General features: G+C 31.5%; 2 protein-coding genes across 2 annotated transcripts; one reads left to right on the forward strand and one right to left on the reverse strand.

The window, feature by feature from the left end:
• Positions 1 to 9,596: 9,596 nt before the first annotated feature.
• LOC107960681 (protein ZW2) lies at positions 9,597 to 10,301 on the reverse strand. Its single transcript, XM_016896983.2, has one exon. It carries the CDS (start codon positions 10,299 to 10,301, stop codon positions 9,597 to 9,599), a length of 705 nt encoding a protein of 234 aa, XP_016752472.1.
• A 6,547-nt stretch (positions 10,302 to 16,848) lies between these two features.
• Positions 16,849 to 26,113, forward strand: LOC107957861 (sucrose transport protein SUC4). Its single transcript, XM_016893461.2, has 5 exons — positions 16,849 to 18,051; positions 23,647 to 24,395; positions 24,772 to 24,835; positions 24,931 to 24,974; positions 25,822 to 26,113. The coding sequence occupies exons 1-5, from the start codon at positions 17,547 to 17,549 to the stop codon at positions 25,978 to 25,980; spliced, it is 1,521 nt and encodes a 506-aa protein (XP_016748950.1). The 5' UTR covers positions 16,849 to 17,546; the 3' UTR covers positions 25,981 to 26,113.
• Positions 26,114 to 26,446: the final 333 nt, after the last annotated feature.

The following is a 26,446-nucleotide window of genomic DNA, read 5'->3' on the forward strand; positions in this document are numbered from 1 at the left end:
ATTTTTTTCTTAATAGTGAACTTGTAGATGTCATACTTTATAATTATAATTATTATATATAATTTATTTTTATTAATATATTAATTATTGTTACAATTATAATTATGGTTGGTGTTGCAATAACTTTTCATGAATTATTATAATTGTGATTTATAAATTTATTTCAACATAATATATTTACTTATTAATATAAAAATTACAATAAAAAAGTAAGAATTGTACTAAATGATCATAATTTTATGGAAGTTAAGACTATAAAATGTTAAGGATCTAAACTTGTTAAAAAAACAAACACCATAACGAAGACAACCGAGTAATATATGCTTCTAGGTAATATTACCTTCCACCTAATCATTACATTCCAGTGAAATGAATTAAATAAGGTAATTTACATTTTTATAATTTTACTACGGAACGTAATTTAAGATTCGACAAATCAAACACCCCTTAAATTTAGTGTAAAATATATTTATCCTTCCATGGATTCAAAAATATCCATTAATTTTTTTGGTTTAAACAAAATCCCATAAAACATCTTATATCCATTTACTAAGCAAATTTTAAATGAAAAATAATTATACTCTTGTTATTATTTATTTATGTATTTTTATTTCATTTCTTCATTTTTTAATTTTAATTATAAGATAATAAAAATTTAATCACATATTGAAGTACTATAAAACTAATTATATTTGACTTTTTCATAAATTAAATTATATGTAATTTCAATTAAATTAGCTAGTGCTAATTTAGCCGACGAAAGTGGTGATGATTTATTGTTAGTGTCAACGAGCGATAGCTCCAAACTTACGTCCGACTGGATCCTAGATTCGAGATGTTCTTTCCACATGTGTCCCAAAAGAGAATGATTCTCTACATACAGTTTGGTTGAAGGTGGAGTTGTGCGCATGAGAATTGGTTCATCCTGTAAGGTGATCAGTATTGGTACTGTTAAAATTAGGATGCACGAAGAGACGATTAGGACACTCTCAAATGTCAGGTATGTATTTGATTTACGAAATAATCTAATTTTCTTAAGTATTTTAGACTGGAAATGTTGCAAAATCAACATCGAGTCGAGTGGCATTAAGGTGCCTCATGAGATCTTATTTTGTTAAAAGGTAAAATGACCGACAATATTTATATTCTGGAAGGTTCTACAGTGACCGGTGAAACCAGGAGTCCCTCATCCGTTACGGAGTCGAAGTCAAATCATTTGGAGCAGAGGCAACTTGGTCATAGGAGGGAAAAATGCATGATCATTTCGTTGAGGAGAGGTTCTCTTTTGTATGCAGGTTTTGAAAAGTTAGGGCACTGTGTTTGTGAAAATCAGAGCTGGGTTAGTTTTGATTTGGCAGTGCACAAGTTGAAGGCTAGAAGTCTTCTAGCTTCTAAGCACAAAATTAACTGAGTTAATTCCCTGCATAGTTCAATATAGGCTCATGGCAGGCTTTGGCAAAGATGACGTTGTGGAAATACGAGTCAAGGTGGAGATTTATTGAGTATGCCTCATATTTTAATCAAATTTTAGAGATATTCTCCCAGTTAAACTCTATTTATTTGTTTTAGTAAAACTTTGATTAGTTTAGATTATTTTATTATTATTTTAAACTACGAATTTAGCCTATAAATAGGCTCTTTTACAATTAGAAAATACACCAATTAAAGATTAGAACTCATAAAATTTTTGGAGAATTTTATGTTTACGTTTTGAGGATTTTTGTTTTCTGGTTTCGGGCTTTAGTTTTTTATTTCCATCTTTTGTACTCTTCGTTTTTTTGTCATTATAGTAAAATTATTTTTGCTCGTAGTTTCTTATCCTCTTTAAAGTGTTTTTCCACGTTAAATTTGTGTTTAATTTCTCAATTTCTTTTGCTATTTTTTTATTTATTCATTGCTTAATCAAGTCGATCCCCAACATATTTAATTTAAACTTAGAGATGAATTAATTTAAATTATTTTATGTAAATTTTTAGTTCTAAATTAGTTCTTCTCTTGTCAAAGTGTTACCATTAATTGGTTGAGATATTAGTAAATTGAGTTTAATAATGGTGTGTTTCCTATTAGTTGTATATATATTTTGTTTATATAAATTAAATTTGTTAACACTAATATAATTACAATTTTAAATTTATCACTTAATCTAATAAATGATTCACATGATAAAGTACTTTTCTAATTGTTATCTTTAATGCTTTAGTCATATTGTAGTAGTGGTTGATTGATTTTTTTAAAATTACATTTTTTTATTGTATTATATGTACAATTTATAAAAATAATCACAACTTAATATAAAAATAAGTTAATATATTTTAATTAATTAATCAATACAATCAATTCATACAATATAAGGGTATGTAAACTAATATAATATATACAAGGTATACACACATTTATGAATGTTTTCTTATGTCAATCAGTGGCGTAGTTAAGGGGGCTTATTAGTATTCCGTCCCCTCCAAAAATAAATTTTTTTTTATCTAGGCTTTTTAATTTCTTTTAAAATTTTAAATCGATAAAAGTAAAATTGTACTTTGACATCCCAAAAATGATAAAAGTTTGATTTAATCCTTTAAAAGTTATAAAGATATAGGCTATTCAAATGGTAAAATTGTATTTTTTACGATACTATCGTAAAAATTAAAATTTAATTTTGGTTCCCTCTAACAAAATTTTCAACCTGTGCCCCTGATATGGAGTATTTCATATTAGGGCAAGTGACACATTTTAAGATGTACTAGTAAACATTTTGACTATAAGTATGATATGAGTCTCATTTTTTAATTGATTTTTGTTAAAATAAATTTTATTAATATATTATGTGAAAGTTATTCAATTTACACTTTTTTACTTCGTATTTAAAAAATTATTCAATGTGTAATTGTGAATATCAAAATTAAAATAAATTTGATAAAAACTACTTAAAATAAAAAAATTAAAAATAAAATTTGTATATATTTATAGATTTCATTTTTTTTTTAAAAAGTATAATATTTCTTTAACATATATAAAATGTGCAATATACAAAATTTTATTGTATACATACAATAATCCTATACAATGCACGTGTAAAAAAAATATACATATTTTTTTATTCGTATTATGAGTGTATTATAATTTTATATTTTTATGAGAAAAAATCATCTATTAGTTGGAGACGCATATTTTTCCACATATGGTACTTGAATTGTTACCCCACATTTGATGTTGGTCGAACGTGATCCATCAAACTCTATATTGAAATGTTTTCCACACTTAGATCTCTGATTGTTGGCTGTTGCTATCTATCTTAAAAATATTTTTTTTAAAAAAAACCTATTCAACCTCAATATTCCACCAAAATTCGAACATAAATAGAAAAAATTTTCAAAAATTATACTCAATAGTCACCGCTGGCAATGGGAATGGAGAAAAAAAGTAGTAAAGAAGAGCAATCCAAGTTGCAATTTTCTTGCGCAATCGCGTTGAAGGTTGATGGTGTGTGGGTCAGGCACGAAGCAATTAGCCACATCTTTCGAAATAATGGATACATCAAATGCTCTCTTTCTAGCTTTTGTTTTCTTTTTATTATGGTGCTGCTTTCATCAGCCGAGTGAAGGACTTTTTGCCAATCCATGTTATTGGCTACTTCAATATTTTTGTTTAATTATGAATCTTATCCTAAATTACCATTTTTTTATTAAATTATGCACCTTGTTTATTCCTTCTGCTTCTTTTTCTGTCTTATCTTGGAATATATGTTTTAATTTCATTGTCGGCTATTTTTATGTTTTACTTGATGAAAGAATAGAAAATTAGGAAGATAAAGAGATGTGCGCAATTTTTCTTTCTATCGGTATGTTCGGTAAAAGGATGAAAATTTTGAAAGAATATTAAAAAGTTAAGAGCATGATGAAATATTAAAAGAAATGGGAGACATTAAAATTTATTAACTCTACTTACAATTTTGTCTTTTTTTTTTTCATTTCTTATTATTCTAATTTGAAATTATTTATTCTTATACATTAAAATAAAAAAATAACGATAATTTTTTTATTTTTTCTCTCATTTTTTAATCATATTAAACACGTTCAAAATGGAGGTAAAAAGTATTAGGGAAGCCTCTGTAGCTAGGGATAATTTGCATTTCAGCCTCTCTAGAGAAAAAATAAGCTAATTAATCATTATATATTTTAAAACGTACAAATTAGTTCATCTGTTAAATAATGACGTGGAATGTTTGTAATGGCTTAAAGATTAAACCTTCTTAGAGTATTAAACAATAAGATCTTCAAATGTGAAAATTTGTAATAGCTAAGAGGATGTGAAAATGAGTAATCAAAATTTTATAATGATGATTACACACCATTAAGAAATATAAAAATTTAAGAGTTGCGAAAATGAGTATTCACTAAAGTAGAAAAAAGTAAATGTTAAATAATATTTTATGCATCTTTTAGTTGAAAATATGAAAAATTTGGAAGTGAGTAATCATTAGTCGATCTTTTATTTTTTGCTTCAATCAAGTTATTAATTTTTTTTTTGGCTTCAATCAAACATGAGAAATTGTTTTGATTTTTCTGGGTTTTGTAAAATAAAGAAGAAAATCTTGTAAAAGACGGTGGTTTTTGAGTTTCGAATCAAAAGTTTGATGACTTTTTTTAATATTTTTTAAAAATATTTTAGAATTTTTTTACATATACATTTTGAAATTTTGGAAAATTTTTATTTATATTTTTTATTTATAAAAATATTTTAACATAATTTTAATATTTTAAATATTTTATATTTAGTTTTAATTTTTAGAATTATTATTAAAAAATATTTAAAAAAATCAAAATAACATTTTAGTTATAATTTAGGGACTAAATTAATAATTAATCAGTTAAATTAACCTTCCACATCATTATTTAACAAAAAAAAATAATTATCAATATTTGTTGAATTGAGTGATAAAAAAATTGATATATTTTAAGTTCAAAATAATCATACAGATATAAATTTTCTCCCAAAATAGAATCTAAGTCGGCTCTTCTCCATATTTAATTAAATATTTTCTGGCTTTTGGATACCAAAATTAAAAAGAAAAAAGAAAAATTCTCACTTGAAAACTGGGACTGTTAAATGATGCAGACAATCATTCAATCTCTATATGAACAAAAAAGAAAGGAAAAATCCAACCTACTAATATTTAATTGACAAATGGAATGAACAGTTACAAAGATGGTAATTGAAGAAATTAGAATAGATTCTTGTGTTTAATCAAGCTCAAAACATAGCAACAAAGCTTAGAAGATCAAACCTTCTTTTTTCTACTTTTGGATTGCCTTTGATTAAGAGTTGGAATTAAATAAGGAAAAAGCACAAAAATCCAAGATGATCATTCTGAAAATGCAGCATATACAAACACACATCAACAATGATCACAACTCAAAGTGAGAGGTGTAGATCCAAATTTTGGATTCCTTTTCCACACTTTCACCTGTCCCCCATCTCTTAGATCGGAATCATAATCCACTCCCATCACTTTTTCATATGCCTTTATGATCAAATTTTAAAATAATAATAATAATAATTGAATATATATATATATATATATATATATAAAATATGATATTTGATATCAAATAATATGAGTACATTAAAAAATATTTAAATATATAAAAAAATTGATTAAATGGTATGAAAGGTTTTTGTGCTATGTGTTTTCTTTACTATTATTATTATTATTATTATTATTTACTCTTTATTTTTAAAATATGTATTTTTATTCATGAGATCAATTTTTCATGATAATTTTTTCAAATAATTTGAACTTATTTGTTTTTTTAAAAATGTAATGATGTGGCACATATCGTTATTTAATTTTTTTATGTTGTTAAACATATATCTTCTCTCAATGTTGTAAAAATTAGGTAGTGATTTTAATTTTTAGTTCAATCGATTCAATCATATAAAATATTTTTTTTAATCATAAAAATAAAAGAATATAGATAGAAATATAAATGTTTATTTTATAAATTATAAAAATCAAATCAAATATTTAAACCATATTAAATTCAGTTTAAAAAATGTAATTTTTTTCCCAATTTTATAGTATCAATTGAACATGTTGAACTACTAATTTTTAATTCAATCAACTGATCTGGTCTAATATTAATAATAATGCACACTTTTTTCTCACCTCTTTTTAATTTCTTTAGATGTGTAAAAAAAATTTTATGGAGTAGTACAAAAAATTCTAAGTGCATATACTAGTCTATTACATGTTTAAAAAAAATATGTCGATTGAGTCTTAACTCGATTGGTATCAATATTTTTGTCAACAGGGGCGAAGTTAGAAAATTTTTTTAGAGGAGCCGGATGAAATTTTAATTTTTTATAGTTTATATCTTTATAATTTGTAAATGATTAAATCGTATTTTTATAATTTTAAGGGGTCAAAGTGTAATTTTACCTTTACTAATCTAAAATTTTTAAAAAAATTTAAGGGCCTAAAATATAATTTTACATTTTAGGGGGGCCGGGGCCCATGCCAGCCCCCTGGCTTCGCCCTTGGTTGCCAGTGTAGGAGGATATGAGTTCGAATGTACTGAATCACATTATCATCTCATTTAAGGGTGGGAGAGAGACTATGAATAGTTTTAAGTATCGTATAAAAAAGAACAGATATGATAAAAACCAATAATAAAATTAATGTTTAAAAAAAAACATATCAAATTTTTTTGACAAAATTAACTAAAAAAAATATTATAAAGTAAAAATACAAATTGAAAAAGTAAAAATAATTATAATAAAAAAAAGGACTAAATTCACTGAAAGCACATATTTAATCTAAAACAAGATTTATAATGGAAGAAGAAAACAAAAGAAATAGGTGGAGTCGACCTGGCTAAAGCCTTATTGATTGTGAAATGATTCATGGGTCCATTTATTATTGATGTGTGTATAAAATTATAAAATATAGACAATAATTGAAGTGCATGTTGTGTCATAAACTTATAACCCATCACTTGTTGCTTAGATCTTATTTGTTTATCAAATTATTTTTCCTACTCACCAACCCACTTGATTTTTACAACTTTGACCACCCCATTCATCCCTCCACTTTCCCGACTTCCTTTTTCTTTGTATTTTCTGGATAAGAACCTTTCCCAACTTTCACTTTTTACTTTGGCCTATCTTTTATATTTCTCCCCCTTTCTTTAGCATTTATTTAAAGCTGCTTTAATCTTTCTAGTGCTTTAGAAAACAACTTCATTGTTGTTGCTATGCCCATTTATAAAGTAAGTTTCAACCGTTCATTTTTTTTTTATAAATTATAATTATTTTAGAGAAAATCAAATTAAAAAGTCATTAATGTCCAAATGAAGATAAAAATGAAATATATTTTTTGGTAGAAAATAAAATAATTATATCAAATCAATTGTTTAAAAGTATCACAAAAGCTTTATCTTGTTAAAAAACTCCCAACACTTCATTAGGTGGCACATTGAAAATTTGTAAGCTTGACTTCCAGGCTAGATAGAGTTTAGGCAAATGGTCAACAATTAGATTTCTCTCTTTGGGCACATATCTAACCTGCCACTGTCCTTCAGAATGCATAATCTTTTGAGCTCGTCTAAGTACTGTGACATTGGAATATTCTACAATCAAGGCTTTAGTCACATTTGAATTATTAATCTGAACTGTGGCCCGTTTATAACTTCTATTTAACAGAATGAGGACCCTATCCAGTATATCCTAGAATTCCGCATCGAAAAAAATATAACTATGCAGATAGTAATTATATCTCAAAATCTAGTTGCATGCCTCACAAAAATGAAATATTAATCATGATAATTTTGAAGGTTGAAGTTTAGTTGATATAGTCATTTATGAATTATTATTAATCCACCATTATTCACCCTTTAATTTTAGTGATCTTTATCTCTTAAAACATCATTATCTATGGGTTAGATCCATTTTATTAGAATACATGATGAAGAAATTTGTACATCGATTATGTTAGATTTGACCAAGAAAATGGTGTAAAGGTACAACTTGTTACAATAAATGTGTAGTAATATTAATTGTCACTATCTAGGCTTAACGATTCCATTTATTTTCTTATAGTCCACTATTGTTTCGTCAACATTCAATCTTTCAACATGTTTTCGAAAATGACCTGGAAACTACAAATTAATCAAGTAAAACAAAGTATTTTTTTATATAAAATAATTTCAAATAAACCAAATTATCATGGAACTTTTTAATTTCAAAATTTAATTATTTCTATGTAATTATATTTTATTTAGTTAAAAATAACATTAATTTTAAATTTATTAAAATTGTTGAGTGTATTTAATATTGCTTATCAAGGTGAAAAGCGTCTATGATTTTATATAAACATATAAATAAGAAATATGTTAATTTTTTTCCTCAAGGAATTATGTTAAAGTTGAAATGCTATTTAATCAAAATTCAGATTATGTCAAGTTGTATGATATTTTAAGTTGGAATTTATGAAGATGCATTCTAGTGTGATAAAACCTTGAGTATTATAAAAGTATAGTTTCAAATTATGTTATATTTTTTAAAATTATAAAATTTTTCGATTGATTTCAGAAAATAGAAATGACTTTCATTATCTTAAAAATATTTTTAAAAGTGATTTTTGACTCTATTAATCCGTAATACTGATTTAGTTGTTTATATTTGAAAATTTTAAAATCTCATATGGATGTTTAGACTCTATCAAACCTTAATATATTGATCTTAAATTCAATTCTAAGATCATGAATCTCTCTGATCCATTATTCTAATTTCAGAATTGGGACCATGATCCCTCCTACAAGTAAGCAGAAATCTATGAACTTTTGGGTGCTTCAGAACTACCTACTCGTATAATTATGATCACTTTTGAAATTATCTTCTGTGAGTTTTTCTTCTTCCTAAATATTAACAAGGATCAAGCTTGACACTGAAATTTTAACTGCGTTAGTAAAGATTGGAGTTTTATCATATGTATAAATTATTGTAAAATTTAGGTTTTACTATGTGGGATCATGTTCATATATATTTTAATTTTCAATCTGTATAATTTATTTAAGTTTTGATTGATTTAAACTCTTGAAGAAAAAGAATAAATAAGATTGGGAGATCCATCCGGGCTTAAATCTTGAAACCCAAAATATTTGGGCTGAATTAATTTGATCCGAGCGTAGCTGAGATTAACCCACCAACTAGCAGATAGGCCATAGCTCCTTTTACCCTTCTTTCGAGCCCATTAGAATCACTGTGGAGGACATGGGCCTAGAGCTTCTCGAAACATACCATTTGCTTCAGTTTCCCTTTATGAAAGTTTGTAATAAATTGTTGGCTAAGTTGATATGAATTGAGACAAGCAGAAATATTTGTCATCAAATATCAAATTACAAAGTGATCAAAACTTGCAAATCCCAGAATTGATCACACTTATTCAACTAAACATTTATCACTTCGATTACTGACAAAAGTACTACTGACAAAAGTAATTGATGGCAGACTCGATTTCTGCTATAGCACGAAATACTATACTGAAAAATGATTGAAAAAAAAAATTCCAGGACATTCCCAGCCTTTTATTATCATCCCAATCACGTTGCTGCTCTCCCTTGGTCTTTCTGCAAACCCCATTTCCTTACAGCAAGCTGAAACTCGGCCGAGGCAGCTAGGAACTTCACTGTCTGGACTGGACTCAGTGTCTGAAGCAACTTCCTAACAGTCGATCCTCGTAGTTTATCGGCGCTCTCCAGTGCCCTTAGCATATCCTCCTTCAGCTTCCTCATTGCCGACTCAAGTTCCAATTCCTCGCCATCAACCGCTCTCCCACAGCACCTAACTAGGTTCAACAGCGGAAGGGCTGCCAAGCTCTCTTGAATCGCAGCCGATGCCTGCGTCAACTCTCGTTCTTCCTTTCTTGTCTCGCATTTAACTCGCTCGATGGCTTGTTCCTGTTCTGGGGTCAACTCTGTTACTGAGTTGGTCAGTATTTTGAACAGTATGAATGGCTTGAACCCACCAACCCAGAGTTGAGCTTTCTCGAAAGATGTTAACCATGGGGGAGAGTAGAAGAGGAGCACTTGTTCCCTCGCTGCCTTGAATTTCTCTGCTGAGTACTGGTCGTAGTGGGACAGCACTTCTTGAATCAAATCCCCACGCCGCTCAATTTCCTCTTCATCTTGGGATCTCAGTGCTTGAACCAGTTGTTCAAGGAATCTTTCCTGACGGACCAGCCAGCCATTGAAGAAAGCTCCAAAATTCTCAACAATGCTTGAAGTTGAACCATTTCCATCCGCCATAGCCCGTAAATATTTGGCTAAAGCAGTCATTTAAGTGAGTGTTACGAGGGGTTTTTTATATACAGTTCTAGAAATACCACTTACCAACTGTCATGTGATTTTGCTAGAATTTTAAATTAGTTCTCTTTACTTGTTCCTTTCTTCCACGAAGGAGTCAATGATCTTTGAATTTTTCTTAAAAGGTTAAGATTTGCGGATTAAAAATAAAAATAGAAACTTAAAAGAGAATGAAGCGACAAAGCTTTCAGCTTTTTTTTTTTTTTTTCTTTTCCTTACATGCAAAGGTGTTGGAATTATGTTGGTTTTGTGAGAATGACATTTTGCTTAATATCAAAGGAGCAAAAAGAAAAAGAAAAAAAAAACAATAGACAAAATGGTATGGCGGTGAAGGCTTTCTGCAAATATCCAGATAGACAGACAGAACCCATTGTTAAAAAAAATAAAAAATAAAACAACAACATCATCATTATCATGTTTGTGGAACATTGGAGAATTTAAAAGAAGTCAACTAAGACGCGGGTTTGACGCCGAACAGGTTGTTTATAGAATATCATGTCAATCTTATTAAATGCATTGCAGCCCTTACGAACACTAGATTACAAGAGTGGCCTTTTTCCAGGAAATGGGCTTTGTTTATTCATATGAAGAGCAAAGGGCTCTGTGTTGGACCAGATAAGGAAATATCAGGGCCACAGCAGCCTACGATGCTTTTCTATTTTGTTTTGTGATGGCAAATAAAACATTTGGCGGGCAGAAAAACATGGGGTTTCATTGTGACGGGAAAACCCGCCGACTCATATGAAAGGGATTTAACATTTTGTGCCGCCTTGGTACGTATTTAACATGGGCTGCTTACCTTATCTGTGTTTGTTGTCTTAAAGTGTAACTGAGAATGTGGGCGGCTTTTATCGTCCAACGTCTACGAGGTTAGCTCAGCTGCCATCATTTTGCTTAAAGCTTGGTTACTTGATTTTTCTCTACCCGTCTTTTTCTTTTATAAATTACGTCTTATGATATCTTATCCTAGGTGGTGTTGCCATAATTTATAGGCTTTTGGGAGGAGGAAATGATGCAAGTAATTTCCAAGATTATAATTTTAGAGAAAAGAAGAACACGAAAAACACCAAATAGGGAGAAAAATCTGGATAGCTTACCATCTAGTTTTCTCTCTATTTCATTTGGAAATGTCTACTGTATTACAAAGGAAACTCTTAACACTTATAGCAACTTTGATTAGTTACAATATCCACCCTTATACGTTAATGCTACGTTTGATTAGAAAAAAAACAATTATTTAATATATGTCTTGAAATAGCTAGATACAAGATAAAGAGTAATTATGACAAATTTTAATATGCAATTAAAAATATGAGTAAATTTTTTAGAAAAAAAACCTATTCAAAATAAGCGAAAAGTTTTCCTTTTCTTTGCCACAAATAAGTCATGTTAGTGGCTAACAATTACCAATTGCGAGTAACATATAGTTAATTAATGACTAAAACATGTGGAAAAAATAATACTCCAATAAAACGTAACATGACAGTTCATATAATATTCTTTACACCATATAAAATAATAGGCTAGTTATACAACATTGTTACAACAATTTAAGGTAATGAGTATTAAAATCATAGAATTGAATAATACACTTGTAACAAATACTCCATTCATCTCAAGGATGAACTCGAGGAAATTTTTGTTCAGGCTCATGCAAAGTTTCTTATATAGCATCTTCAAGAAACGTGTTAGTCCATTGCACCAACATTTGTGTGATCGCACTATTACCTCGTTTGACAATTCTCTTATTCAAAATCTTGTCAAGTTCCTTCACCATTGTCCCATTTGCCCCCACAACATATAAGCTTGCTTGTATCAGTGCTTTGCCCACTTGTTTCTTAAAGTGCAACATGTCGAAAGTAAGATTTACTTTTCACCTAATTGGTAGCAACAATTTATAGGTCACCCGTCCTACCTTAGGTGCGATATAGAATTGTTCATAATACTTAGCTATTAGCTTCTGGAAGATTCATGTTTCACTGAATTTTGCTTATATGGCTATAATTTCAAATGAATCGGATTTTCCGCCTCAAACTCTCTCTCAATTCTCTTCTTATCAACCGTTACTTTCATTTTCTTAAGTTCTTTGCAAGTGGAATATCAAGTCTAGTTAGCAACTTCCCTCTGTTGCATGCTTCTTTCTACTAAACCCACAACTAACTATCCTACCATATAAGGTAAATAGATGAGTGCTGCTTAGCCATAAAGACCCTGGTAAGGAGTAGTGTGAACATATGGATGGTAGGAAGTGTTGTAACATCATTTAACTAGAGCCAACCAATAACTCCAATCACAGGGGTTTTCACAAATCATGCAACATAGATATCCCTCCAAACAATGCTTAACTACCTTTATTTGACCACTTGTTTATGGATGATATGCTATTGAAGGTTCTGCAAGTTCCCAGCCTTTTGAAAAGTTACTTTTAGAAGGAACTTATAAAAACTCTATCTTTGTTTGTGGCAATGTTATCAAGCATATAATGTAACCTTAAAAAATGGGTAAAAGATTCCAGTGCAACAACCAAACCAAAGAAAGGGTAAGATACATCTTCAAAATTAACATACTTAGCTTACCGCTACCATAATAAATGTGTCTTTGCCTTTAGAATTAAGAATACCCTCTAAAAAACCATACTAATCTCAACCCAAGCCCTTGTTGGAATATGTCAGAGTTGTAGTAAACCTACTTTAGTTGTATTATCAGTCTTTCACCTTTAACACTCCATACATTCTCTTACTTAGTAGCTCACAACCTTCTACAACCTTCTTTAATATAATACACCAACTAATTTACCGGCAGTCACTTGAGCACTTGAATGCCTCCATCAGATTATTATGGAAATATTCCAAGATTTCTTTCTGAAGTGCAAGTTCATTACCTACCACAATCTTACCTTTTCTCTCCAACTGCTTGCCATCCCATAATATATAGGATGCAATGCAACATTCTCTTCAAGCTCAACTATTAATTTTTGAAGCATAAAATCCTTATGCTAAGATGCACTAATTTTAGCCATTAGATTGATGGTCATTGTAAACATTTGAAGACGTTGTGGATTGCTAAAATTAGGATTCCCTGAAAGCACCTAAGCTATTATATTACTAACTTCTTTCTTATAAATTATTTCAAAATCATATTCTAGTATTTTAGTCACTCATAACTAATACAGAGTAGCGGCCTAAATGTTGGATAAAAATTACAAAGTCTTGTGATAAGTCCTAATTTTTTCATGTGTCCACTTACCAAATAAAGGCTCCATTTCTATGTTGCCAACTGAACAACTATCATTTCTCGACCATAAACGAATAAGGCTTGGGGCTTGGGGGCCAAAGCCTTACTAAATAAACTAAGGGCAATCCTTTTTTAGTAAGAACAACTTCTACCCCATTGCAAAATGATTCTCAAAGCTTGGTAACACTAACACAAGTGCTATAAACAAAGCTAGCTTTAGCATCTTAAATGCTAGTGTTGCATTATCAATCCACTGCCATACTTGTTGGTGCATGGGATGAAAATGAACTTATGAAAAGTTAATTAAAGGCTTCAAGGCTTGTAACCACACTATTATCTTTAAGGTTCTATTCGCCCTTACATAAACTTTAGTGTGCAAAAGAGTTACTTGCAAATGAACCTTAAGGATAAAATGAAGCCTAATGACTTTCGATGTCTTGCACTGACAAAACAGTTCGCTGAGCATTAAGTAGAGTATAGTAAGTGTATCAAATTCTATAAAAAAATTATGATTATAGAATGATATTTGAACATTAGAAGATGGAAGAGAATAAAGAAATATTTTTTAAGTTTTTTGGTGTACCATGAAACTGAAATTTCATTCCTATTTATAGTTATCATATATTTTCATAAAAACATAACTATTCAAACGGATGGTCACATTTTTCAGTAATAAACACAATTATTCATTGCATATTACTTAAATAATCATAATCAAATAACATAACTCTTAGTTATAAGAGACACAACTCATTGCAACTCTTGGTTAATATTCAAGTAATATAACTATTGGTTACTTATAACTTTTCACTTGCAACTATTGAAATATTATATATATTCAAAAATATTCCAACAATCTCTCCCTCCCAATTTAAAGATATTCTAAATTTTGATATCTTTGAAATAAATTGCATGAATGAATGAATCTTACAATTGAACCTTCACTCACTCAAAACAAGTTAAAATTAATTGAAATTGCATAAACTAATCTTTGAACCAACTATTCCATTTAATTAGCCAAACATATCTCACAAAATGATTTCGACACCATTCAATACACAATATCTAGGGACACTATTATAGTCACGTGCCTATAACCTCTTTTCACGAGTGTTGTTAGAGCTAAGCCTTTGAGCTCCTAAAGCGATCACACTTCCACTCACATAGGTAGATTCCACCGAGAGTGTTCCCGTAATTATAACATTCTAACACATTTATGTTATGAGACTATTAAGAGTATATTTCTCATTCTTCCATGTTAATAATATATACCGCATAATAAACTTTATATTCATTTGTTTCTTGAAGTTACAATAGTGAACTCTCACCATATTCGATTACTCATTCTTTCGCAAAAGAATGTCATTAAGGATACCCTTTGTACAATTATCAATTTATTGTTATCACTTATCAGGATGGCTTCACATTTTGCTTATTTATTTATTTTCCACCAAGTAAGTTGTTATAAAGAGACCCCAAATCCGTAAGTGAAATAAGACAAACATATTTTCTATTTTTTCATAGCTTATTTTCATAGTCGATATAAGACCTTAAAACTCATTGTGTATAAATGCTCAAGTGATATGGCTTCTTTTTTCAACAAACCATATACACAAAGGGGTGTTTCATATTTTTAGAACATAGTCATATTTAAGGACAACAACTAGCCAATCATTAATTTAATTATAATATCACATATTTATACCCCCTTTATCATGGACATTATTAGTCATTTTGTGACTATAATAAAAACCATGCCCATCATCTAAATGAGATAAATAGCTTTATGTTGTTATTTTCATGCAATTGAGATATTTGATTCATAATGTCCAAAATATATTTGGAAATTTGCTATATTTAAAAACTTTATAGATTTATGAGATTATAAATCACATTTCAAGCCATATATTAAAAATCATGTGCACCATCATAAACACATACAATTTGATCTTGATAACTTCCCACTTGGTTCTCTTTATATTTTACTTGGGAACCTATAATATGTTACAATAAAAAACCCTAATAGTTATCAGGCTCGGCTCTAATAATTATAGGGTGTAATATTTGATTATTTTAAAAAATATGGATGATTCCCTAAATTAATCTTATATTGCATAATGTTATTAATGTTATTTTTTTAATTTTTATATCAAAACAACAATCTTAAAATATTACTAAATCATTACATATTGTTTTTTAATTTTTATATGAAAATAATAAATATGATTTTCTAAAATTATAATAATATTATATGCTAAATATTTTCGTATTATAATTAATTTAAAATTTAGATTAAAATACAAACTAGTTATATATAAATTGTGATTCCTTAATGAAAAAAATGGTTGTAACAAATAAAATTGTCATTCCTGTTTATAAACGTGCATCTAATTGTGTATATATATATTGTCATTCCTTAAAAAAAGTTTAAACAAATAAAATTGTCGTATCTGTCATCTCAATTAGTTGTTATAATTAAACTAGACTATTCCTCTTTGGACTAACCACTATCTCTAATTATTGGTCTCCCGTCTCCTCTATATCTTTGATTTTCATGGCTCATCCTCTCTTACCCACCATAATATTTATAGTAAAATTGTTTAAAATTTACTTTTAAAAAAATAATATGCAATATTTAAAATTAAAGAAAAAATGTAAAATGTAATTTATAATTTATGTTTATGAAATAATATAATTCTATTTAGATTTACATCAAACAAATATTATAATTTAAATTCAAAGTTTAAAATTTTAATTTATTAAATAAGATTTTAATGTACTATTAATTTGCAATAGGGTTATATGTTGAGATATTAGTCACTTGTCCTCAATTAAACATAAACATACCCTAACTTTCTAAAACATGTTCAATATGTATACCATTTTATTTAATATTAAGTTGTAATGCAACGAGTTAAACAATTTTTAAAAAAAATTTATATATCAAAGAGTTTATAGTTTAAAAAATAAAAAATAAAAGAAGTTAGGTTTGAAAGTTATAATATTGTTGAATGATTGAAATTAAAGTAAATTATTAGTAAGGTGAAAAGAAAGAAAGATGGTGACCAAAGTAGTGAGTCATGGACTAGAATTGTATGGAGAAGCAAAGTTAAGAGCCAAAGCTCAAAAGTCAAGCAGGCTAGGCTGGCAAGCCTCTAAACAATGTTTGCCAACCCAATCGCCTAGATTAGCTAAGATTTTCTCCTGTTGACTATAATTAGCTAAGATCCAATCCCAATCCCAATCCCAATTTCATTTGTTGATGTTAATCTTTTGGGTTCAAAATACTTAAATATTTACTTGTTATGGCGAAGACTGATAGGACACTCATAAGACGACAATTCAAATAGCACTAAGTGGAAGTAACCCTTTGGGTACCTGGCAATTAAGCATATGCTCTTTTTTAACAGCCTCAAAAGCTAGAAAGCTAAAAGCTAATGTTTAATTATTGGAATTTGTTTCCGTTTTCCCCAAAATAACCATTTTCTTTTGTTTTCTTCAAAGGCTAGTTTCGTCATTTGAGGATACGTCCTAGAATTTCGAAACGGGGAAAAAGAAATCTTAGCTGTTTGAGTGAGGTTACGATACTGTCCGAAAGAACGAAAAATATGTCTGATCCGAAATTTGCCCTTGTAATAGACTAGAAATTTCCAATTCAGTCAGTCCTCTCTCTCCCTAGTTTTTAGCTTTTATTTGTGTGAGGCTTTGTTTGTAATTTTGTTCAATTCCAAGGCCATTTCAAATTTCTGGCTGTTTCCCTCGTCACACTCAAACCCGCCAGTCTCACTGTGGACACTCTCTCAGCTGGAACCGCCACTTTCTCTGCAAGGGACGAACCTTTAGACCCTGAAAACCCGGTTTTAGCGAGAGAAACAGAAGGGGTTGTGGAGAGAGAGAGAGAGAGAAAGAAAGAAAGAAGGAAAGGAGAAATATCGTGAAATTCAAAGGGAAGGGATGGCGATCCCCGAAGTAAACCGCCAACAAGCTAGAGGGAGACCTCCGGCGTCTTCAACACGACCGCCGGTTCGAGCTAGAGTTCGGCTCCGGCAGCTGCTTCGAGTCACTTCCGTGGCATGCGGGATACAGTTCGGATGGGCTTTACAGCTCTCGCTCTTGACACCTTACGTTCAAGAGCTAGGTATACCTCACCAGTGGGCCAGCATCATATGGCTTTGCGGGCCGCTTTCGGGCCTTCTGGTACAACCTCTGGTGGGACACATGAGCGACCGATGCACCAGCCGCTTCGGTCGTCGCCGACCTTTTATCGTGGCTGGTGCAGTTTCGATTATCGTTGCCGTTTTGATCATCGGTCACTCCGCCGATATCGGATGGTTGTTCGGCGATACAGAGGCGTCCCGGCCGAGAGCTATCGTGGCGTTTGTTTTCGGGTTTTGGATTCTTGATGTTGCTAATAACGTGACTCAAGGTCCTTGTAGAGCTCTACTTGCCGATCTTACTGGTTAGTTTCTGTTCCTTCATTTATGTTTCTTTCTCTTTTTTTTTTTCATTTTTTTGGGGTTTAATTATTTAAATGGGAAAAAGTATATTTATATCGCTTTATATGGCATCTTTTTTAAAGATAAAGCAAATATGTCATCCTGGAATATAAATTATTTTACATTTGATAATTGGTATTTCCTTATCTATTTATAACCGTGCCTTTAGTGCTTGTCGAAACATCGTCTTTCAGAACAAAAACTCGGTGGACTGTTGTGCCCCTTCGCTTTCTGATACAATGTTGGTTGTTATAATAATTATATTACAATATTATTTTCTGTCTTATTTTTTCATTCAGACAGTTTTGTTGGACTATTCGATTGCTTCAATTGAGTTTGGTGGTTAATTTGCAAATGCAATGTGCTAGTCTTGGGTGTTGCCAATTTGGGTTTGTTTATTATGGAGTTTGATCGGATTAACTATTATATAATATGTTAGTTTTCCTTCAAGAATGAATAAACTTCTGAGATTGTTGGGCATTTATATGTTATAAGACCATATATGCTAATCAGATGGTTTCAACCCCCTCATATACATATATATGTATTTGAATAAGTAGTTGAATTTTATTATCCAAGAAAGCAGCATAGCTGCTGCAGAATTACAACTCATGTTCTTTGTTGTACAATTAATCAAACATCTCAAAGTTTAGCTTCCAGTGCGTATACTGTGTCAAATCAATAGTACCCAATCTAATATTTTTTTGGTTGTACAGTTGCATCGCTACCACTCCTCTAATTTTCTCTAGCAAGTTGTCTTCAGTCCTCTCATTATGTGTATGGATTCTACTATTCCTTCTTTGACAAAATAAATCATGGTAGTCCAAGCTACGCGTATGATGGTTTTTGCCAAGCTCTTGCTTTTGATTTTCATACTGATCCATCACAACTCTTCCTCCCAGCTTCTTGCTTGTTGTTGCCGTATCTTCTTTGTAAAGCTGCGTTTTGAAAACAAGTGTTCTCTAGTCTCTCTTTCACGCTTGCAGAGGGAGTAACCCTTGTCAAGTGTCATCTCCTAGTCAATGAGTAAGTCCGTGGTTGGAAGTCTGTTCAAAACTACCATCCAAGCAATCAGTGAGTGAGTGGTTGGAATGAAGAGCCTTGGACTGTAGTTCTTTGTGCCAAGTTACATTTCCCCTCAATGCCTTATTGCATTCCAAACACCTGGTACTTGAAATTTATTACCTTTAAAAGGCCAACTACATCTTCCAGCATCTCCTTTAGTTACCACTTGCGTAGCAGTTTGCCTCATTTGTAAAAGTTCTCTCTAGTTCCAACTGTAACTTATTTGGGAGGAAAATTCTTAGATTTTCTTCCCTTTAAGACTATATATATTTTTGCCCAAGCTATCCAAAGAGAACCCACTTTTGTCAATACAGTCCAGAAATTTCTGGGAAAGCATGTCTGGTTCCATGTTTTCTTTTATGCCTAGGGCTTCTAGTTTTGACAAAAAAATATGGCTCTAGTAGCAATCCCCTCCTTGTCCTTTCATAAGAAGCTTGAACATAGTAGTGAGAGTTTGTGAATGCGTGCTTTGGGAGCATGAAATGTCTACACCATTAGTTCTGAATATGGAAGATTGATTGTATCAGTTTGACAAGTATATGATAAATGTTTTAAAGACCATCCTGCAATCTTGGCCCCTATTGTCTCAGTAAGTAGTTTACCGTCCCTCTTGGATAGCCTTCTAGTGACCAAAGGCATTCTAAGGTACCTAACTAGAAGTTTACCAAGCTTAAACCTTGATGCTTCATGGATAGCCATAAACTTTTCTTTACTCCAATGGGGTAAAGTTCATACTTTGCATTATTAATCTGATGCCCAGCGAATAGATAGAACTATTCCAATACCATCTTGATTCCTTGAACAAAGTCAAGATGAGCAAGTCATCCATGATGCTATGATGGGTTATGCGAAGCTTGTTGCCTTTTTTATGGTAAGCAAAAATTCCAACCTTTGCTGCACTGTCCAAAAGTCTTGATAAAATATAATTGTCAATATAGAGAGGTAGAGGAAAGGAGGTCACCCTCACCCCTTTTGCTCCCTTAAAAAAAACCTTAAAGCCCCCCATTAATAGAGATTGTAAATCTTAATGCTGTTCTTTTGTTGTTATTATTGTTTGCCAAAGCTTAATAGTTAGGCAACAAGGTTAGGATCATTGGTGCCAAGTTGACTTTGAAATGAAGATGTAACTTCTGTTGAAATTTGGGGGAACAAATCCAACCTGTTCCTGTTTTCTTCAAGCAATATCTTTATTGAATTCTTGCATTGATGACTCTTCACTATCATATAAAAGTAAGCTATATGGAGATCTTGTTCCCATAACCATTGTACTCGTGACTGTTGTCTATACAACACTCACTTTATTGTTGTCGTAGCTCTAAGTTTAAGGAAGCTTGTTTTGGAACCATTCCTCAAAACTAAGATCTGAATAGCTTTTAACTCCCTCTTTAAGTTCTGAATAGCTTTTAACTCCCTCTTTGTGGCTTTTTACCTTGTTAGATATGCTCCTATAGTTACTTCTGTTGAACTGCCTCAAAATGGACTTTGTAATGGAAGTAGAAATCGAGAAAAAGTAAACAAAAATTTATGAGAAGAGAAAACTTGTGTTTATTCACATCATATAGTATCCTATTTATATTAGTTATAAGAGTAAAGGAAAGAAATTAAAGTAAATAAAATTCCTTACTTTTTCAATATTCTGCTTTTGTGCTCGATCTTGCTACAATATCTTTTTTTTCTCCTTCATGATATTAGATTCCTTCAAATAAAGACACAATATCTTGAAGTGAACTACCTATTTGAGGGAGATCTTACCCAACTGGCCTATGAGTATCCACCAACTTGTGTATTACTTTTTATTAATATAATAAACCTTGCCCAGGGGCACCTTTCGCATATCTAAGGATGCGTATTATTGCATTTCAATTGGAGGAATTGACTAACCACACTTATTGTAAAGGAAGTATATGAAAATGTGATAATGAGATAATTAAGTTTCCCAACTTATCTTTGATATTGACTAGGATCCTTTAGTGGCTCGCCTGTCGTGAAACACGCTTAGCATCAGGATCCATAGGTTTACAATCCAACATTCTTGTTTCTTTCAGAATATCCAATGCATACTTCCTCTAAGATGTAACAATGCTTTTGTTTGATTGCGCTACTTGAATGCCCATAATATATTTAAACTTCCCCGAGTCTTTAGTTTGAAAATTGTTGAAGAGATGTTGCTTGAGTTGAGTAATTCTTTAATGATCATCATCTATAATAACAATGTCATCCACATATACCACTAGATAGATGCACTTTCCATGATTGGTATGATGGTAAAAGACCGAGTTATCTGCTTCACTCATTCTCACCCCAAATTATTGGATAACATGCTAAATGGACTAAGGATTATGAGAAGAATGAATACCTTGCTATGGGTTGAATAGGTTCTTCTGCTTGAGGTAAGATTGATGGCGTAGGAGATTAGCCACTTGGAACACACATCCGTTTTGTATATGTACAAGGATAATTAGGAGCAAGTGTAGATGGTCGTCGGGAGTATACTTGAGGAAATCTAGTTGATGGTGTAACATTAGGAATAGGAAAGATAGGAGTTGGGAGAGCTTCTCCAACATCTTTTTGGTCAAGTGGTTGAGAGTGGAAATAGGGAGATGCCTCAAAGAAGGTTACATCTGCTTACACAAAACATTTTTTAGTGGTTGGATCATAGCATTTGTACCCCTTTTTGATGGTGAGAGTCCCCCATGAATATGTAGTTAATGAATTTGGAGGAAGTTTATCTTTTTCTGGTGTATGAATGTGTACAAAGAAAGTATAAACACGAGTAGAGAAAGGGTAAGATGGCTAACTTGGGAAGACAATAGAATAAGGAATTTGATTTTGCAATACCAAAAAGAGCATACAATTGATTGAATAGTATTCAGTTAGAACAACATCCCCTCAAAAATGAAGTGGTACTTTATAATAAATGAGCATGATACAAATTGTTTAAATGAGATGGCGGTCCTTATGTTCAACCTTTCTGTTTTATTGTGGGGGTATTTAAACAAGAAGTTTGATGTATGATTTCTTGAGAAGTCATGAATTGTTGAAAAGGAATGGAGAGTTTATATTCTAGAGCATTGTCACTGTGTAGAACACTAATGGAAACTCTAAAGTGATCATGAATCTCAGAACAAAAAATTTGAAAATATTAAACAACTCAATTCTATTTTTCATGAGAAACAACCAAGTGCAACGGGAAGATAAACTAAAATAAACTAAAACGTTAGAAGAAGAATGGTTGATGTAGCTAGGTAAGAAAGATATTATAATCTGTGTTTGATGTCCTTTGCCGATCATTTTCTTGTACTTTGATCCTACACAAAAACGAAATGAGAATCAAAGATGACTCTTCAATCAAGGTTTTTTACGAAGTTTACCATTGGAAATCAAGTTGTACGACATTGTGGGGCATATAAAACTGACTCTTAATGAAATGGAAGAAAGAGGATGAATTTCTCCTACCCCTTCAATGACAGTTCGAGATCTATTAGCTAGGTGAGGAGGTAAGGGAGAAGCAAGAGTAGAGAAAATGATTTTATTGGTCATGTATCCAAGCGTCATTGGAGGGAGATTGTGTTAGGCAATCAAAGGAATTACCTGATTGAGCAACAGAAACCATGGGAGAAGACTATTGTTTTGATGTTTGATACTATAAGTATTCATCATAATCTGCACTAGTTAATGTGACTAAAGTTCCTTAATCTTGGGTATTTGGTAGCGGAAGAAGTCCATCTCTTTGAGACTGAGCTATGTGAGCAGTGGGCTGATTATACCGCGTCACCTTCTGACTGCACATCGACTGTTTGTGGTATCTCCATCAGAGCATCCATCTCAAAATATATATTGGCATAAGCAAGTCTTTGTTTAGTTGCTATGACCCTGTCTTATTTGGCAATCATTGGTGGTGGATTTTTCAAACTAGTCAATATTTTTCCCATAGGTCTTTTTTATTCAATATTTAATACCAACTATGTATGTACCAGTCATGCAATTTCATGAAGTATTTGACAAAGAAATTTTCAAACTAGTCAATATTTTTCTTATAGTTCTTGTTTATTCAATTATCACATAGTAATCATGACAAAATTGCCATTTTAGAGGATAAATCTTCGTGCTTATAATTTCTTTTGTGACACTCCTTTGAATGTATTTTCTAAGCGTGGGGCCAAACTTTTCTGTCCCAAAATTTCCAATAGGTTGTCCCATCTTAAAACATTTCATGACAATAATACCTAAAGTGCCTTCACATAGAATAAATAGAACAAATTTGATAGTTGTTGTTGCCAATTTGCAATTCTAACCACAAGGCAGCGAAGATACTTTTATGTTTACATTTTTGCTACTCAAATGTACACGCAAACAAATTAAAATTACAATGGTGGAGTTATTTGTATTGTCAAGTACCATAAAAATTCGTTTTTGTAACTGTTTAATGCACAAACATAGAAACCATGAAACCAACCACAAATTGACATTATCTTCTGTCTTTCTTATGTTAGGAAAGGATCATCGAAGAACTCGAGTGGCAAATGCTTACTTCTCGCTATTTATGGCTGTTGGTAATGTTCTTGGCTATGCAACAGGATCTTATAGTGGGTGGTTTAAGGTTCTTCCATTTACCATGACAGCTGCCTGTGGCGTTGACTGTGCAAATCTCAAATCTGCTTTCTTTCTAGACGTTATTTTTATTGCAGTTACAACATATGTAAGTGTTTTAGCTGCTAAGGAAGTGCCTCTAGGTTCGGTTGAGATGTCTTCAGCCTCTCATGAAGAGAGACCTGAACACTCAGGTGACAATGCTGAAGAAGCTTTTCTATGGGAATTATTTGGAACATTTAGATATTTCTCAGGGACTATATGGATAATCTTGTTTGTTACTGCACTGAATTGGATTGGATGGTTCCCTTTTCTACTCTTTGACACTGACTGGATGGGTCGAGAGATCTATGGTGGTCAGCCAAATGAAGGGGTGAACTATAATTCTGGGGTCAGAATGGGGGCACTTGGATTGATGTTGAATTCCGTTGTTCTGGGAATTACTTCAGTTCTTATGGAGAAGCTTTGTAGCAAATGGGGAGCTGGTTTTATCTGGGGAGTTTCAAACATTGTCATGGCCTTGTGCTTTCTCTCAATGCTCATTCTATCATATGTAACAGACCATATGGGTTATATTGGCCATGATCTACCCCCAGCTGGCATTGTGATTGCTGCACTACTGATATTTTCCATCCTTGGCTTTCCATTGGCGGTAAGCTGCTTTCTCTTTCCTACAGAAAATCTTTTGAAGTTTTGATTGAATTTGTAAAGAACAAAGGTATCTTGATTTTAGTTGTTTTCTCAACATGGACTATGTAGCCATTGAGAAAATTGCAGTCTAATCAATCTCAACTTGGTGATCTTGGTTCGAAGCCTAAAACATCATTTTTTGGCTGTCTATGTACTGTAATTTAATGGTCAGGACAATTACCATGACAGCTGGATCTTAAAACAGGTCCAATAATGACTAGGCCTGAGGTTAACCTTGTTCTGTTGAAGTCTCAATTGATCTTCTTTACAAAAAGAAAGAAAAAGTCGGGAGCTTTTAGTTTGTCTGTTTAACTGATGCTATTAGTATTTTATTGCAGGTTACTTACAGTGTTCCATATGCGTTGATATCCACGCGTATTGAGTCTTTGGGACTTGGTCAAGGTAGGCAATATTTTTACTTTTGTATCTAGAATGTTGCTATTTTTTACCTTCTGGATAAGTTGTGAAGGCGCTATTCTCTTTGTTGTGTCCTACAGGATTGTCGATGGGAGTCTTAAATCTAGCTATTGTTATTCCACAGGTATTGCTTAGCTCCTGAACTCATTTTATCACGATTTACTTTCTTGTCCTTTTTTGGGTACACTGTTTGACATGGTCATTTCATACATGATGTACATTTGAAAAATTGAAGTGGATTGCATCTTCAGCTTCTCTTATAAACATCTATAAGTTTCTTATATGGGGTTTAAACAATTCATTGTTCTTGATGTCATTCAATATCAGGCTGTCTCACGTATTTTGAAATGATCATCTCATTGATTGATGCACCCCTTTAAAATTTGAAGTGGACTGGATTTGAGCCTTTATTGTAGCATTCTTATATGAGGTTTAAACAATATTCAAGGAACTTCATAAGTTGGAACCATGTAAACTTGACTTAGTAGTCAATATTATTTAGGTTTGGGAGGAATAAGACCTCTCTTTTATATGTGGTTTAAACAATTCATTGTTATTCCAAGGATTTTAATTGGTAGGAACTCTCTCATGGACTCACACATGCACACGGATAATGCATGCATGGTAGCATCAATATTTTAGATACTACCAAGCATCCCGCTCCAACAATTTAATGGAAGATGGTTTGTTAATTTTTCACTTCTTTTTGTTTAGTTTTATTAACCATCCAACCTAAAACCAATTGTTAAAAAATGGAGGGGCCCAACTTGAAATCAAGAGCATTGGAAATTCAGTATTTAATAGATATGGAATAAAAACACTTAACACTCCCCTCTCCTGTAGTGCAACAAGAGCATACTTAGATCTATTAATCCAACTTAACGCAATATATATTATATAATGTTTCATTGACAGAAATTCTTGTGTTAATCTTTCAATTTAAACTGTGAAACTTTGGTTGTTAACAATAGGTTGTGGTGTCCATGGGAAGTGGACCATGGGATGAACTATTTGGTGGTGGAAACTCACCAGCTTTTGCTGTAGCTGGTGTCGCATCCCTCACCAGTGGACTGATAGCAATCTTGGCTATCCCTCGAAGTAGTCCACAGAAGATCAGAGCACTCCCATGAGGTATTGTTGTACCTTATTTTTTGTATGCCATCAACATGAATATTAAATGTTAAGATAGAAAGAATTTGTATATAGGATATTGTTACTTTATTGATCAATAAAATTATTACAATCTGAGGTTTTGTTTGGCAATACTTTATATTTCTTTTTTGACATTTGAAACACTGAAATACTATCAGTGTATTATGCTGCAATTAGTGAGTTTGAAGCTTTTACATCTTTGAGCTTAGAAGCCAGAGATTTAGAACAAAGTTGTTTCTAGAACGGTAAGTTTCCTGAATTATTGATTGACACTGCCCTTCAAAATAGAAATGATGGAAAATAAAATACCGAGGGGGCATCACTTTGCATTCTGATCATGATGGCAACTTAAATGTAATGCTAACAAATATTTGTAGTTTCAATGAGGTTTGTCTTAAAAAGAAGAAAGAAAAAAAAGAGAGATATACTTCAGCTTTCATTGAA

This window comes from Gossypium hirsutum, chromosome A05 (assembly GCF_007990345.1).
Source record: "Gossypium hirsutum isolate 1008001.06 chromosome A05, Gossypium_hirsutum_v2.1, whole genome shotgun sequence".
Lineage (NCBI taxonomy): Eukaryota > Viridiplantae > Streptophyta > Magnoliopsida > Malvales > Malvaceae > Gossypium > Gossypium hirsutum.

Excerpts from the sequence above, each read along its gene's own strand:
- LOC107960681 (XM_016896983.2), bottom strand. The coding sequence starts at position 10,301 with ATGGCGGATGGAAATGGTTCAACTTCAAGCATTGTTGAGAATTTTGGA.
- LOC107957861 (XM_016893461.2), top strand. The coding sequence starts at position 17,547 with ATGGCGATCCCCGAAGTAAACCGCCAACAAGCTAGAGGGAGACCTCCG. Across the intron at positions 18,052-23,646 it reads TCTACTTGCCGATCTTACTG|GAAAGGATCATCGAAGAACT; the intron begins GTTAGTTTCTGT and ends TTCTTATGTTAG. Across the intron at positions 24,396-24,771 it reads TCCTTGGCTTTCCATTGGCG|GTTACTTACAGTGTTCCATA; the intron begins GTAAGCTGCTTT and ends ATTTTATTGCAG.